Here is a 16,181-nt window from a genome sequence, read left to right on the forward strand (position 1 = left end):
CTTGCGAGATCTTACGCCATCGTCATATGAAATGTTTGGACTATCCATGGCGGACGTCTGGAATACAGTACTGTGTACGTAGAGAGCTCAGCCAGAGTTTCGAGCTTGGGGATGGATAAGCTGGCCTATCGCAAACCCTAATTGTCCTGATGCGAGGACCCCGACATTCTCAGCGGTTATCTGTCACTCGTGTACGAAGTATGCGACGATCCATGACAGTGTGCTTGAACTGCTTGCGTAACATCTCCTCACTTTCGTAAGTTGATGATTGAAAAAGAGGACAAGCTATCGGGCCAACGCTACAAATGTCAAGGTTGATCATCCTTGTGGAAGCCCATCAAGAGTACGGATAAAGCACTGTGATACTGTGAGCGCCAGGGAGAGAAACTCATCTACACAGTATCTGACCGTTTCCGTCCAAGACATGATTACCCCAAGTTCTGGGTCGGGCTAGGGTGGCTGGGCAGCATGGGCTCGGTTTGGGGGGGATTGACCACGTGCATGTGAAGTGCAGCCCACGGCCTCGTTCGATTGGCAGAGGCTGCAGGAGAAGCAGTCAAAGTGCCAAGCGCCGTGCCGGGCCCGGATTGGGAGCGTCCACCCGAGTTGGATGATTGCTGGCGGGAGACTGATACTTGGTGACAGGAGAATTGGGGCATCTCTGACTGGTCTGTACGGATAGATGGTCGAGATAGGCTTGGATGCGTACCATTATTGGAGTCTAGAGATAAAGGGAATGTAACTGCTTCAAGTCAGTCAATGAATCAGCACCTAATGAGTAGATACTAGATCGTGGACTACAAATGGCCGAACAGCAACAGCCAATGCAATGCAGCCCAAGAAACAACGTGCTTTGCTCCCCATACCGCCTCATACAGTGCAACATGGAAGGATGGCGCATTGCAAAGGGCTCCAACCGGTTTCGTAAGCCTAGACCAGTGGCTCCTCCCATGGACCGTGGACCATGGACGCCCCCTTGCCAGCGAGAACAATGGGCAAACTGAAAACCTCTGGAACCTGTGGAAGAGACAGCTGATGCCGATGATGATCGTGGCGAGCAAGCAAACAGATCATGGAGTACCGATGTGAAGTGACGAAAGTAAAGTGTCACTGAGGATTGCGATTGAGTGAGATCCCAGCAATTGAAAGTCTGAATTGACGTGGATGGGATCAATGGCATTGACTGTATTGGATGGTGAGGAGGAGACATGGATGATGGATGATGGGATCCGAGGGAAGAAGGGGGCAAGGTGGAGATGCCATGGCTGATTATGACTGTTTCCTTCCCTTGTATCCGTACGCAGCCCAGTACTGTGTAGGTTTCCCACTGGACCGGTGGGCTTGGCCGCTTGTTTTTGGTGGCTGCCACCCCTTGAGACTGCCATTGCTGCCCATTGGAAAGTGGCACGGCACGGCTGGGTGGTGGTTGCTGCGTGCTGCACAGTGGACAGCCCAAGTGGTGGTCCCCTTGGCTGGACTAGGTACCTTCTCCGCCACGCTAGACGTTTCCACCCTTTATTTTTTTTTATTTCTTTTCTGTAGGAGAGAGATATGGCCTTTCCGCTGGGTTTTTATTCACCACTCCGCCCGCCGTTTCTTCCAGTTCCCTTCTTCCTGTCTTCCCCATCGCAACGCTTCACCGCCGATATCCTGTTCGCCTCACCCGCAACAACCGCCGTTCAAAAGAAAGAAAAAAAAAAACAAGGACAAAACCTCAACGCAAATCCTCGCCCCCGCGCTACTACATCAATCGATCTACACAAATCGGCAGCCTCATCAGCTAAACCAAGAAAACCCACACCACCTTTTCGAAAGAAAGACTACCATCGTCACTACTTGACTCTCGCCTCACTTTTCAACCACCAATCACCAACTCATCGACGATCCGGTTCCGATTTCCCGAGAACCGACCTCCCAACCCAATTCAACCTCAATACCAGATTTTTAGCTACCGAACCCCCGAAAATCAATCGCAATGGCGCCCATGAATCAGGTCAACAATTACAGTAGTAGTAATTATGGTGAGGCCATTGTCCGTCAGGCCAATGTCCTCGCCAGCTGCTACATCGTCGATTCCGCCGCGACTCTTCGCGGTCTCCACTACTGCACTACCGGCGCCGCAGGTACGTCGCATTCTTCCATTCCACAGCACCACAAGCACATGTCTCTCCTCCTTTTTCCTGCCTCCCCCATGTACGCCCATCTTCAGCCTCAAACTTGTAGATACGCCGCCGATCACTCGGGGTTGTTGTCTCCTGTAACCTTCCCACCCCCTATCATCCCCACACAGCTGCATCACCCGTCTCCAGAAACTTGGTAAACTGCATGGATCATGGACTGACATATTTTGGAATCAACAGGGGCCGAGTGGTATTCCTGAGGTCCCCTCCTCAGGACTACCATCCCCTCCTTCAAGTCCCCCCCTCGCGGCCATAACGGCATCCAACGAGCTCGCTCTGCTTCCCAAGGCCAGCAGCAGCAGTTCCAAGAGGCGCGATACCGTGCCCGGCAAGAGGATTAGCCGCAGAGGGGGGGCAGCACTTTCGATCAGGGAAGAATGTGAAAGGTTCTTTTGTGAGTCCATGAGGGCTGTGTTCCGCGGTGAGACGGACACTGGCTCGCGTGGCTCCGGCCTGCATCAAGGTGCTTATTACTACAACAACGGCAGCAGCAACGCCAACAACATGCTGCCCACTCCGCCGCCAGACGAGGACTTGGCCGTTCAACCACACGTCCCGTTCGGGGGACGCGGCGGGGACGGTGCGGAGGGCTTCACGGCCCCTGCTGCACCGGCCCCGGCCACCGCGTGGTTGGAGGTTTGGGACTTTGCCGGCGGCGCGAGTTTCAGGGCCTTTGTGGCGGACGACGGGGCTGAAAAGTCCCTGTTCGCCCTATTTGACAGGAATGTCATTGGACGTGACCTGAAGCCTGCGTATGTTCCACACACCTCTATCTGTCTTAGACCCCGTCACACCAAGAACCCATAGCTAACATTCCTTATAGGCTTATGGCGCTGATGGAGCTGGTCGACGGACCGCTCAACTGCCAACACCTGGTCGTCTGCATCGACCGGACCATTGAGGAGGAGGATGCAAAGTCGCTGATGAAGAGCCTGCAGTGGATCGGCTTTGAGCTGACGACGCTGGATCACTGGGCGAGAGACGTGGACGTGACGAGCAACCAATGGCTGTTTATGAGCATGGAGATTTAGCATTACTTACCCCGGACAGCCTTTCATCGTCCGCGTTCTGTTTGGAAGGGGGTTTTCCCCTTCCTCACTCATCAGTTCTTTGAGCTTGGCAGTTGGGGAGTTTTGGCTTTTTCAGGCATCTTCGTCTCTCGTCTTCCTCTAGTGTTTGTACGGCATCGCGGGCTACTTTCTCTGCTTTGAGCAAATGTTTTCTTTACGCTTGGAGTACGCACTTTGGTCTTGTCTTTGGTACACAAACAGCTCGAGCTTGGAACAAAACAGCAGGATACGGAATTTGTGTCAGGAAAAATGAGGAATCGTCAAAAGCATTGAACGCAAAGGGATTCGAGTCTCGTGTTTCGGGCATCTTTCTCTTTTCTCGCATCTGTATCTATACGCTAAAAGTTGACGGGCTGTTTCTTTTCAATTACTCTTGTAGCTAGTGTGGTTCATCACAACTACCTTAGCCAAAGGGTTTAGTTTTTGGTACTTCAACCAGTTGCTTTATTGAGTTGGGGCACAGGTGCTTTTCTCTCTTCTCCTCTGGAACTTCAAACCTCGGGGCTACTTGATATTTGGCAAGAATAGCACACAAAAACGCAAACAGACACAGTGTGAAATCACAACATGAGGAAGTTTCTTTCTTTGCATGTCTAGTATTCGGGCGAATGTGAGCGTCAAGATTGTCACTACAAAAAACAACTCCAGGCTTTCCTGTAAAATAATAACAATCGAAAGGTTGCCAAAACGTCTAAAGTGCTCTTTTGTCCCTTCTTCTGAAATGGCTCGGTGTCCGCCCCCTTTTTTGGTCCAACACGCACAAGGGAATAGGTAAGCAACGCTTGACTTTCTTCTTTTCTTCCATTCGTCCATCTCAACTACCAGCCACAAGATGGGATACTCTATTCGCCTCTTGAAGTGGTCTCAAATGTTCTCCTCAAACTGCCTCACCTTGAGCCCCTTGTCGGCCAAGAAATCCTTGACCTGCTTGACGGTGTACTCCCCGCGGTGGAACATACCCGCCCCGAGCGCGGCATCCGTCGTCGTCTTGGCAAACACCTCTTCAAAGTGCGCCGGCTCGCCCGCGCCGCTAGACGCGATGACGGGGATCTTGACGGCGGCCTTGACTTGAGAAATGAGCTCGAGGTCGAAGCCGCTGTTGGTGCCGTCCTTGTCAATGCAGTTGAGCAAAATCTCGCCGGTGCCCATGGCCTCGACGGCCTGGGCGAGCTCAACGACGTCCATGTCGCGCGTCTCGCGGCCGCCCTTGATGGTGCAGGCGTACCAGCAGTACTCCTCGCCCTTGGGGCCCGGCGTGGAAGTCCTGAGGATGTTGTGGCGCGTGGCGTCCGTGTTGGGGACGTAGACGCGTTTGGGGTCGACGGAGACGACGACGGCCTGGTTGCCGTAGGCTTTTGAGATTTGCTCAATGGCCGTGTTGCCGAAGAGCTTGCGTCCCGCGCCGTAGTATTCTTCGGCCGCGAGGACGGCGTCGGAGCCGATGGAGACCTTGTCGGCGCCGGATTTGAAGTACATTGTCGCGATCTCAAGGGCCGAGACCTTAGTGCCGTCCGTGTCGACCGTGTCGCGGATGCCACCGCCGATGGTGAGCGGGACAAAGACGGTTTCCGAGGTACGGCGGAGGATCTCGAGCATGGGCACGTCGGCTAAGGGGCAGTCGCGGAAGCTGGTGATGTTGAGGAAAGTGACCTCGTCTGCGCCCTGCTCGTAGTAGCGGCGGGCCATCTCGACGGGCTTGCCGAGGTTGCGGACGGCGCCGCCTTCGGACTTTTCGCGGACGTCGTACTGGTCGCCCTTTGTGACGACTAGGTCTCCTTGGTCGTTTGTGCGGACGTCGAGGCAGGCGATTACGCGGCGGGTGAGGCCGTCTTGGTAGGCGGCGGCGGTGTTGGTCTCGGCGGCGGTTGATGGTGCAGCACTTGCGGCGGCCAGGTTCGCGGCGCCGGAGCCGTCGAGGAAGGCGCGGAGGCAGCGCAGGCCCGCGGCGCCGGACTTTTCGGGGTGGAATTGCGTCGCGAAGATATTACCCCTGGCGAGGGCGCCGACGAAGGTCTCGTTGCCGTAGGTTCCCGTCGCGACGGTCCAGCCTTGGGCTTCGAGCTCGCCGCGGACATAGGGGTACTTGTAGGTGTGGACGTAGTAGTATTTCGAATCCGGTCGGAGGTCGTAGAGGCTCGCGCCGCCCGTGTTTGCGCTGTTCCAGCCGATCTGCGGGACGGACTTGGTAGAGGCGTCGAAGCGGTCGAGGCGACCCTTTACGACGCCGAGGCCGGGAACTTCGGGGTCCTCGAGGGAGCCTTCGAAGAGGGCCTGGATGCCGACGCAAATGCCCATGAAGGGCTTGCCTGAGGCGATGTGGGCGGAAATGGCGGGGAGGAAGCCGGCTTGGGAGAGTTGGGAGAGGCAGTGGCCGAAGTGGCCGACACCAGGGAGGATCAGTTTCTGGAAGGGGAGGAGAGGTTAGTTGCTTGGAGGCTTTCCCTACGGTATACTGAGACCAATTGCTTACTTCTGCTGAGGGAACATCTTCGGGCCTTCTAATCCACTCGACTTCGTAGCCGACCTTCTCGATGGCGTTCACCAAGCTGCGAACATTGCCCGCGACGTAGTCCAAGAGGTGGACCTTTGGCATGGTGGGCAAACTGGAGGAGAAAGTGTGTGTTAAAGGGTTGGGTATATTGTACGTCTATAGAACAGAAAGTAGATCAAAGATTGAGAACGAATGGAATGCGCTGTTATAAAGTATCGTCGCTCGGCGAAGAATACGTCGGACTGTGAGTCAACAGAGCGGGATGTGTGCAAGTCCGATTGTGAGTCGAAGGGCGTCGTCTCTGGGAAATTTACTTGCGATAGCGGGGCAGAGGGGTTGTGACTGTGAGCATGGAAAGTCCAGCAGTTGCCCCGCACCAGCGAGCAGCGGCCCCTGTTCGATTGACCTCTGGCCTGTGCCAATCTGCCGTCGAATTGACTGGGGGCGGGTAAGCTTCTTTCCCTTGGAATGGGAATTCTGCAATTATCTTCAACATCGAAGCTTCAGCGGGTTTTTTCGACGTCGCACACTCTTTTCGCGATGCGCTTACAACTCGATCTTCGAATTCCCTGACGCACCTAGAATCTCGCAGCTGGCGACCACATAACACAATCACACGAATCCTTAGTCCAATGCGCCGTTCCCATCAGTCAACTGGAGCGCCCTAACAAGGAATTGTCGCGTAAATATGGCGACCAACGAGCCAACGTCTTCAGTCGCGCCGGTGATTGCGGCGACCGCGCCCGCTGACGAACCACCGAAAGAAACATCTAATCAGATTGATGGCGGCGACGACTCAGATTGGGAGTACGAGTACTCGACCACCGAGACCGAGGTAAGCCGTCGCATTGAAGCGAGCAGGAAGATGCAATTGCTAACATTGCTAACCATCCCAGACATACTACCTGACCGTCGATCTCTCCATCCCACAGCTTCTGCGGCGCAAACGGAACATGCCAGTGTCAGGACGAGGCGGATATCACTACAAACACTGGGCAGGCCCTACCACCAGGAAACCCGACGAACCGAAACACCACCGCATCATGTCGGAAGACGATCAAAATGACGACGAGCCAGCGGACGAGCCCGAGGATGAAGAAGAGATTGATCAGGGACAGGCGGACCCAGTTATAGACAGCTACGACGCAGATTTTGAATCTGAACAAGCTGCTGAGATCCAGATATTGGACCTGCATTCCGACAAGCCAATGTTCGCGTATAAGGGCAAGATCTTTGAGGGACAGTGGACGCGAAACTTGGGTACAGAAGTAATCTTCGCCGAACACGAGCACGAGGAACCCATCCCAGCTCTGCGACATCTTCCCGGCGGTGTCGACATGCTCGCGGCCAGCTGGTCGAGGATCAACACGACGGAGAAGCGCTTAGAACCAAAACACGAGGCGGCGACGAAAGACGACCCCCTCAAGGACATTAGGAGGCAGCACGGAATTCATATACCCATCACGGCAGACAAGACGGGCGAGCGCAAGCGTCAAACGAGGTTTCTGGAGAATTTGATGGCTTTAAAGGTAAAGAGAGGGGAAAAGGACGAGGTCACAGTGTATGCCCACGCCGCGCCGAAGCCAACAGACATAGGTTCGAACAGCCGGAGGAAAAGACGGAAGCCGTTGCCGGATGGACCAAAGAAACGTACAAGCCGGGGCGGCGGCGGCGTCCGCGGGAGAGGTGGCTCTTCCGCATTGGGAACGGGTGGTTCCGAACGAAATGAGCGACAAGGCAGCAGCGTTGCAGAGGCTGCGGCGACCTCGCGGGATGGGGCTGCGTTGTCGACGCCAACGCCGATGACATGGGCGAACCTAGATGGACAGGCCGGAAGAGCGGAGAAACATTCGGGCCCGAAAGATGATGACGAGGCAAGCGACAACGACTATGAAGACGACGACGAGGATGGCGGAGATTTGGAGTAGGCCTTGTCAGGAATGCGTCCCTCAATATGGGATACGAGTTTCATCGGACCATACAAACTTTACCTTCGTAATGGTATATCTCGCAATCCGAAATTAGTATATGCTGTTGCCTGTTGGTGACAATGAATGAAGATGGCGCCCAGATAGGGCGAAGCCTCGGATGAGACAGTTGAAACGATGTGACAGCCGTTGCGAGGCTCTACTGTGGTAGGGCCCCGTCCGGTGCCGGGCTCTCCTGGGCTGGCACAAAGAATCTCAGGAGAGACATGCATGGAGGCATGATGTGGTCAGGCTGACGAGAGGTCCCGGGGAGACTCGAACGGGGCCAGAATGTGGCCTCGGCAGCAGTGCGAGCACGGCTAAACCTAGAGCTGATGAACTATGATCATCCAAAAAAGAGTCCTGCGACACCAGCACTGGCTTACATGAACTATGGAAAAATGTCCGCCTCGTGAGAAATACATGGGCTGAAAGCTGTTGGCCGCTAGAAATGGATACTGGTGCCGGTAGGTAGTCAGCGGGAAAATCGGAGATTAGTTGGGAATACTTCTAGAAAGATTGTCTTGCTATCCTATTAAAACGGGAAAAGGGCTTGCAAGAAAAGCCTCAGAATGGAGTTTTTTCTACTACTTACATAATAGCTCACGGGTTTCGGCAGATGGGTAGGAGCCTTGTGTCTGCAAATTCATCCCGGCACGTCACTCAGGAAGCCCACCCGCCCACTGCCAGCTCATATGGGGATGGGGACGGGGAGCAACTTTACTGAAGGATGCACAGCAAGACGACTCGTGATGGCTGGATGGCTACAGGGATCGGCTGCTTTTCATAGTCACTCAGCGACATAGAGGCAGTGGTACGGTGTACTGCGTATGGATACGTAAAGAGTTAAAGACAAGGCGCGAGTAAAGGCAGGGCGGGTGGAGAGAGTCAGCAGCGTGCGGAACTGGAGCTTTACTCCTCGTGGGAATCTGCAGGGATCTGGTTGGTCCCGCAGATCATTGAACCCTCCCGGTCTGCTGCCTGCATGAGGTACCTGGAACCTCGGTGCCATTCCCTTCCTCTTTCTGTTAGACTTAGGTAGAGATACCTGCCTCTTTGAGGCCGTCATGGTGAATAATGCATGTTCCTCTGCTCTAGTCAGGAAGTGTACCAACATCTATCTAGTATCCCCGTTGTAAGGTACTCTGTACGGATACAGTAAAGGATTCAAGAAAGAAATCCAGATCCCTTGGTCGGGTGGCGGGCTGCATCAGAGACAGACCCAGCCAGTAGTGGAACATCCATCCGCACCCCCCTCCAATCCCCTCCCGTCTGCCGTCCTCCCACGTCCAGGTTCATGGCCGAATCCAGGACGAAGTAACCGTACGGATACGTCCCTGATGATTGATGCCCTTGCTTCCCTGCTTCCTGCGGGTTGCTGCCGCTGTCGCTCTCGCCGTCCGCCGCCCGCGCATACCGCTGACCGCATACCGCTAGGTTCCGTCCCAAAACCCAACCCAAAGCTTCCTTCTTACTTGTACTGCTCAACTCTTTTTTCCCTTACACACTTGCGCCTAACAAACTTTCCTTGTCCAACAACACAAAACACTTGACCAAGGGGCCTCAGCGTCCGACCGGCCATGCATATCCGCTCGCACCTCCCACCTTCGACATCTCAATAGCAGACTGCACCCTACATGTACACTTGGTGATGCTGTGCGAGACCCCGCTGGCTTTCGCAAGACGTGCCGGCATCCCGAAGCCCCTCCGAACCATCACTCAGCCTCCATAACTGCGAATAGCATATTACCAATCGATCCCGGCGCCCTATCTTGTATCGGCATCCTTTGGAGAGTCTTTTGTTATTCTCACGAACCCAATTCCTATCCTGCGAGGCCTGGAGCCGCCAACGAACTTATCCGATGTATTATCTACGCCGCTTCACCATCTTCCTCGCCTTCTTGGTATCGGTGTCGTTCCTCGCATGGTTCCTGCCCCGCTACCTCAACCCAAACCCGCCAGACCCGGCCAAGCAGCGCGAGGATAAGAAATGGGTCAGCAGCAGCCCGTACTGGCTCGATCGTCAGGCCTGCCGTTGGCTGAGTCTTTGCGGCGTTCATCATCTCTCATGGGATCCAGCTTCTCTCTTCCCCTACAAGAACGACTCCGACGCCGGTGATTTGCGGTTGGAGCTTAGGTCATTGGATGGACGCCATTCTGGGTGGGAGACGGCTCCCAAGAAGCGCTCGCCGCGGGACGACAAGGAAAAGAGAAGGAAGGTCTTGAGGGAGATTCCCGACTACGTTCTCAAGTATGCGCCGCTAGTCCACCTTTATTCTGGCGAGAACTTCTGGCCCGCCGACATTGCGGAACACATTCGGCACATGACGCCCTACTTGGAAAAAGAGGCGTTGAACCGTTCCCTGATTTTGTCAGATTTGCACATGCTCAACAAGGAGGACGGCATGGTCTACCTCACCAGCGATGACGATGTCGAGCAGAGACCCGAATGGCTGCACAGTCATGTTGGTATTCCTGAGCCATGGAATGATGACGAAGACGACGGCGACAAGGACGAGACGCCCGACAGCCCAGTTGGGGACTCTGAACACCCACGACATGACACTGAGGATACAACGTGGTTCGACGTATCTCGCGATCACCCCGTTCACCGCATCTCGGACCCTCGTCGCTATCCACAATTCCCAGAAGGCTCCGCCCGCGCCGCTGGCTTCCAGCACCGCCGCCGAGACCAAGGCCAGAAGCCCATTCCCGACACGCCAACCCACAAGCCCGATCAGGAAGGCTACTCAAAGGCTCCGGCCGTTCTCGTCCTCGTCGACAAGGGCTCCGGCATCGTCGACGCTTTCTGGTTCTTCTTCTACTCGTACAACCTCGGTCAAACGGTCCTGACTATTCGCTTCGGCAACCACGTCGGCGACTGGGAGCACTGCATGATGCGGTTCGAGAACGGCGTGCCCCGTGGCATCTTCTTCTCGGAACACGAGGGCGGCCAGGCTTACACATACAACGCCGTCGAGAAGCGGGGCGAGCGTCCCGTCATCTACTCTGCTGTTGGCTCCCACGCAATGTATGCGCAGGCTGGCGAGCACCCTTACGTTCTGCCCTTCAAGATGCTCAAGGACGTGACCGACAAGGGACCCCTCTGGGACCCCTCCAAGAACGCTTATACCTACTGGTACGACTATGTTCAGGATCTGGACGAGGACCTCGACGACGACCTCGATGACGAGGTCGACGTGGCTAGCGGCCACCGGAAGGAAAACCCCACCAGTCTGTTCCCCACGGCCGAGAACCCCGACGCGCCGACGTCATGGTTCCATTACGCCGGCCCTTGGGGCGACAAGCTCTACAGCTTGGCCGATATGCGCCAGTGGCGCTTGTTCGCGCAGTACCACTACGTCTCCGGGCCGTTAGGCCCAAAGTTCAAGCGGCTCGACCGCGAGAAGCTTTGCATCACTACCCGCTGCCGGATCCTGGATAGCTTAAAGCCCGGGCAGACGTGGTATAGTTAGATGAGTTTCCTTTTTGTTACAAATAATGGTATAGATGAAGTAAAGAACAAACAAGCCTCAATGGAACAATTTCATATAAAATTGATACCTTGCATTCAACATTGTAGTGAGTGCACAGGTGAAGAGGGCCGCTTTAAGGAGGGGAAGTATGTAAGTGTGACCTCTGCTTCCCAGTTCCAGAGAGCTCAACAGCCTCGGAATCATCCCCTGATCATACCTAGGTGTGTGTAAAGATGCGCGCATGTAATACGCAACTGCCCAGAATACTAGAGTTACGAAGTCCTTCTCACCTGCCTGTATTTCTGCTCCTACCCCCTCGAGTATGTACCTTGCTGTCTCCCCTAAGAGCCAAAGCCCTTTTGCTGCACACAACTCGGTTCGTAAGTCTGGAAATGGCAACTTGCAGTCAAAACAAGGTTGCCATAAAGAGATTGCATATTACCCAACCCCGGCAAATGTCTTCCTACATCCGACTTCCCGACCGCTCCCGACGAGACAGTTCGGCGCCGCTCCGATCCAAATGGCACGACCGACCCGGCCTCATGCACGGCTCCTGCGGAACACATCCGTTTTCTGTTGTATAGGTTCCTCAGACCCTGTTATTTTTTATCCATCAGTCACGAAATATATTGCAGAAAGTACCCAGGCAGGTAAAAGTATCGTTGATTTCTGGCAGCAAGACTACAAGAGCTCCCGCGCATCGGGTGGCAGCCTTGCCAGTCGGTAAAATAGACCAAGACTCTCCTTTTTTTCCGTGCTTTTTGACGATTCACATTAGACGTATCGCAAGCCTTAGTGGATCCGTGATTCTTAAAACGTCCAGACGGTCTTTGTTATTCCTAGTCGAGACTTGGGGTCCAGTACAATTCTCAGATGCTCCAGTGCCCGTCCCGGCAGGAGGCTGGCTACTCGCACGACAGTGCGGCTACAGGCTGGCATCTGTTGGTCTCGGGCGCTCTTCACCAGAGCCTCTCTGAATGAACAGCAGTCAACTGTCTGGAGAGTAAGCTGGCCAAGGTAAGTCTGATGGGGTTAGCCAAGCCCGCATCAGGCCTCAAAGTTCAAGTGCGGTAGCCGCCATCTAAAGAAGGCGCTTTGCAAAGTCCATACCTTAGTATCGAGACAGGAAAGAATAAGATGATACAATTACCTCTTAGCTCAGGTACCTGGCAGATTGGCATAAAAGAAATACAAAAAAAATGAGCTGCCCGTGGCATTATGTAGGACCACCAACTTCGAACTCGCACCCTTTGCAGGACCCAATTACACGTTGATACTTCCTCCACTAGGTCATATACACATTCAGGCGGTGCTCATACCTTCCATCCGAGAATGGATATCCTATAGACCTATGGGTGGAATGGCCGTGGTGAATTCTGGAATATTCCATACTGCACGTGACGCGTTCCGCTGGTACCAAGCACTGAATGAACCTCACCAGCTCATTCTTTCTATGGCCCAACTTAAGAGTCTGTAGAAAAGGTTTGATTCTACAGCTTCATAGGCTGTAGTTATGCTGTCATGGCATTAAGGATTCGAGTCGACTCTGAAGGCCCCTGGCGGTTTCCACAAAACCACCTCAAGTCACAACCAGTCACCTCAACATCATCAATATGAAATCAATTCTAGATTTCGAATTTGCCGTACACCTACTCTAGCCAGACCATTTCATAAGCTTGAAACGGTTCTGGTATCTGCAGTCGTCTCAAGCTCAACAGAGCGACGTTCCCCCGTCTGAAGACTTCTATGTGCAATCCCACGTGCACAACCTCGCTGAATTGAACAACCGTTTGCCAAGTAGCATCAATCACGAAAGAGACTTTCAGCATTGATGATTTTCAAATGTTTACTTGCAACTTGCAAATCTAAGCCAAATCTTTTTGCCAAGCCAGGCAATTAACCATGACTCGAGATAAAGGCTTCTCGGGTTTTTATATGTAGCGACACGCCGACTTCAACTACAGTATCGGGAAGTAGTATATTAGAGTTCCTTAGAGCCCAGATTCAGCATCATAGGAATCGGTAATGCATGTTTAGCTAAGGAGAAAGGCCCAGTAACTTCTAGATTAGTGGACGTTGGTACAGGGGGAAAGGACTCGCTTATATTGTTCTGTAGATAAATTAAACACTCCTTCCTACTTAGTTATAGGTCCGTTCATTGAAAATCTCATTGAACGATTATTGATTAGGCTGTCTAGAGTTAGATTGTGGGGGTTGGATTCATTCATTACCACAGTGCCGAAATGTCTACTACTGGAGCGCGAGCTTTCTCTCACTTGCCTGATCCAAGACGTACTTAAACCCTCCATCCCAAAGACATGAGAGAGGTATACAGCGCAATTTCCAAACTATCCTGAACACCTAGATAATTTAGATACTCGAATCACCATGAAGCTATCCGTCCTTGCCGGCATCGCCCTCTTTAGCAGTTCAGCTCTTGGCTTGATGAGATGGGAATGTAGACAGACACCGAACTCTGGCTGGGGCGTAAGCCACTTCCTCATCCTCTTCATCTTACGCCCCTAGTGCTCTACGTCTCCTGGGCGGCGTAACTAGAATGATCTGGTCAAGACTCACTTCAGAATCCCGTAGGCTTCGAACTGCTCTCCGGATGACCAACGTCAGTGCACCACTTCAGCGTGTAACAGCAACGTGAGTTTTATTCCGCGAAGATTGCGCGTGTCGCGAATAGATACTGAATGGTATGAATGAACAGTGTCAGCGTGGTGCTCCTTGGAACAACGCCCGCGGATATGCGTAAGTCCCATAGCGGCTTCAACTCTTGCCCAGCGTTGTGTACATACTGATGGTGCTTGGTTCACTGCAGCAACGTAGATCTTGGGGATGCTTGCGACTGTTACTGCTGGCATTGAGGAAGACATATATAAACGCAGTCAACGCAATGCATTTGTACAGATTTTCTGTTCATAACAATACGAGAAACCTCCAATCTCCGTCTCAGACTTGCTTGACAGCGACGATATCAACATCCCGATGCCCAACTTGGACTTCCAAAGCAATATCTTCTCCTGATGAAAGCGCACGCGACAACCTCAGCTGTCCATCAACAAACACACTCCATGTCCCAGGCCCCAAGTTCCTAAGAACAGGCCTGATCGTCCTCGCCGAACCATCCCATGACCTCACAGTAAGTACCAACATCCTCTCCTCCTCGCTCCAATCCCCACGCAAGAAGTCAACACCATCAGCCAACGTAACCGCATCAACAAACGGCCGCGCCGATACCTCCTTCGCAGTCCAAGGTCGCTCCCAGATAATCTTCTGCCCGTCCTCGACATTCAACCTCGCGTACCCGATCGCCGCGTTGCCGGAAAAGGGGTCCATGTGCGTCCACCTCATCTCCTCGTCAAACGGCTCGTCATTGCGGAGATAATACAGCCCGCCGCGGTCCCACTTGGGGCCCAATTTCTCGTCCGCGTATTTGAGCAAGGCCGTCAACTCGGCGTCCTTGCCCAGCTCCGAGAGCCACTGGACGGTATACCCAAACATGGGCTTGGTATACGGAAAGCCTCCCTTCTTACCCGCCTCAGCCTCCTTGGCATTTCGCACCGCCCGTTGGAGCGTCTCGCGCGAGTCCGGCGCCGCGCCGTCCTCCTTGACCAGCTTCCTGAACTCGTTGCCGACGGTAGGCGGATTCAGACGGATATCACCTCCTTCCGTCTTAGTAACGTACCCGAGGGCCTGATCGTCGTAGTGAGACCTCACGACGGAGCCGTTCCACGAGTTCATAAAGGCAGAGCCCCACGCCGTCCACGCTGGATCTTTGGGGCGGATGGTGAAGTCCTGCTTAACCATCCACGCGTCCGGCAGGAGGCCATCGGAGCCGACGAGCCCTTTCTTGTCCCACGCGGCTTTGTACTTCTCCAAAACGTCGTCTACGACTGAAGTACCCAGGCGAGCGTCCCTCAGGCGCATTCCGATCAGCTTGCACAACTAGTCAGCCCATAACTCTTAGGCGTAAGTAGATATATGCCAGCACTCACGGGAAACTGGTTGCAAACCACAAACACCATATTCGGCTCACAGCAGACCCCAATCCATCTGTTCCCCTCCATCTCCTTGACAATAGCATCCTGCAAGCTACCCGCATCATACGAGAACTTCTCCGGCCCCATCCCAAAAAACAATGGATTCCACAAAAACTCCAACGACCCAGGCCTCTCAAACTCATCATCGTCAAACAACATCCCATACAACGCCACCATCATCAGCAGATGCCCGCTATACATGATATTCTCCCTCACAACGGGGTCAGCCCACGGCTTCCTAAGCTCCTTCAGGTCCGGATCGGTCGCGATCCCGGCCATGCTCGTGTTGAACCAGTACGCCCACACGGCGCGAAGGAGCATTTTGTGGATCGTCTGCCGTAAGAGCTTCTTGTAGATGCTACGGAGGGCCGGTTGGCGGTGGAAGTGCGCGACACCAGCGGCGTAGGCCATGGTCGCGAGCTGGTAGCGGTATGCGTCGAGGAATTCCTGGAGGGGCTCCTGCGAGCCCATGAGGTTCCAGTCGTTGTCGGGCTGGGTGACGAGGTTGTGGAAGTGGCGGAGGTGTCCTGCTTGTTCTCGTGTTAGTTTTGGGTGTTTGGATAGGTCTGGTGCTTGTGGCTGCTGCAGCTCCTGCTGGTGTTGATGCTTTTCGGTCGCCATTGTGATGGTTGTGGTTGAAGACATGGCCGCGATTCGGGTCGGTTTGCCGTGAGGCGGTTTGCTGGAACGGCGAGAATAATTGATTTTGATTTCTATGATGGCGCGAAACCACTACACTCGACCGATTACATCGCTTCTGTCAGAATGCGACGGACGTCATTGATATATCCAAAAGCTTCACGGGGTTCGGGTTTGACACGGGGCTATCTGCCCCATGATCGGCCGTAACAAGCCGGACTACACCGGACCGTGGACCCCGATCAACCGACATCAGACGAGTACCAACTTACGACGACCTAGAAGGAGTCGAAGGAATACAATCAAGTC

The 16,181-nt window shown here is 53.9% G+C and overlaps 5 protein-coding genes across 5 annotated transcripts; 3 read left to right on the forward strand and 2 right to left on the reverse strand.

Annotated features, from left to right (window-relative positions):
* Positions 1–1,975: 1,975 nt before the first annotated feature.
* N0V96_004968 (uncharacterized protein) lies at positions 1,976–3,211 on the forward strand (the record flags this gene model as incomplete). Its single annotated transcript, XM_053198402.1, has 4 exons — positions 1,976–2,123; positions 2,291–2,316; positions 2,361–2,932; positions 3,004–3,211. 4 exons carry the CDS (start codon positions 1,976–1,978, stop codon positions 3,209–3,211), a joined length of 954 nt encoding a protein of 317 aa, XP_053044166.1.
* Positions 3,212–4,114: 903 nt separating this feature from the next.
* HIS7 (Histidine biosynthesis bifunctional protein hisB) lies at positions 4,115–5,843 on the reverse strand (the record flags this gene model as incomplete). The annotated part of the gene is made up of 2 exons (XM_053198403.1): positions 4,115–5,653; positions 5,721–5,843. The coding sequence occupies 2 exons, from the start codon at positions 5,841–5,843 to the stop codon at positions 4,115–4,117; spliced, it is 1,662 nt and encodes a 553-aa protein (XP_053044167.1).
* A 586-nt stretch (positions 5,844–6,429) lies between these two features.
* N0V96_004970 (uncharacterized protein) lies at positions 6,430–7,669 on the forward strand (the record flags this gene model as incomplete). Its single annotated transcript, XM_053198404.1, has 2 exons — positions 6,430–6,576; positions 6,638–7,669. 2 exons carry the CDS (start codon positions 6,430–6,432, stop codon positions 7,667–7,669), a joined length of 1,179 nt encoding a protein of 392 aa, XP_053044168.1.
* A 1,901-nt stretch (positions 7,670–9,570) lies between these two features.
* VPS62 (Vacuolar protein sorting-associated protein 62) lies at positions 9,571–11,184 on the forward strand (the record flags this gene model as incomplete). The annotated part of the gene is made up of 1 exon (XM_053198405.1): positions 9,571–11,184. One exon carries the CDS (start codon positions 9,571–9,573, stop codon positions 11,182–11,184), a length of 1,614 nt encoding a protein of 537 aa, XP_053044169.1.
* A 2,958-nt stretch (positions 11,185–14,142) lies between these two features.
* On the reverse strand, positions 14,143–15,854 carry N0V96_004972 (uncharacterized protein; the record flags this gene model as incomplete). The annotated part of the gene is made up of 2 exons (XM_065757273.1): positions 14,143–15,138; positions 15,450–15,854. The coding sequence occupies 2 exons, from the start codon at positions 15,852–15,854 to the stop codon at positions 14,143–14,145; spliced, it is 1,401 nt and encodes a 466-aa protein (XP_065614042.1).
* Positions 15,855–16,181: the final 327 nt, after the last annotated feature.

Source organism: Colletotrichum fioriniae (genome assembly GCF_027942845.1).
Source record: "Colletotrichum fioriniae strain IMI 355084 chromosome Unknown scaffold_5, whole genome shotgun sequence".
Lineage (NCBI taxonomy): Eukaryota > Fungi > Ascomycota > Sordariomycetes > Glomerellales > Glomerellaceae > Colletotrichum > Colletotrichum fioriniae.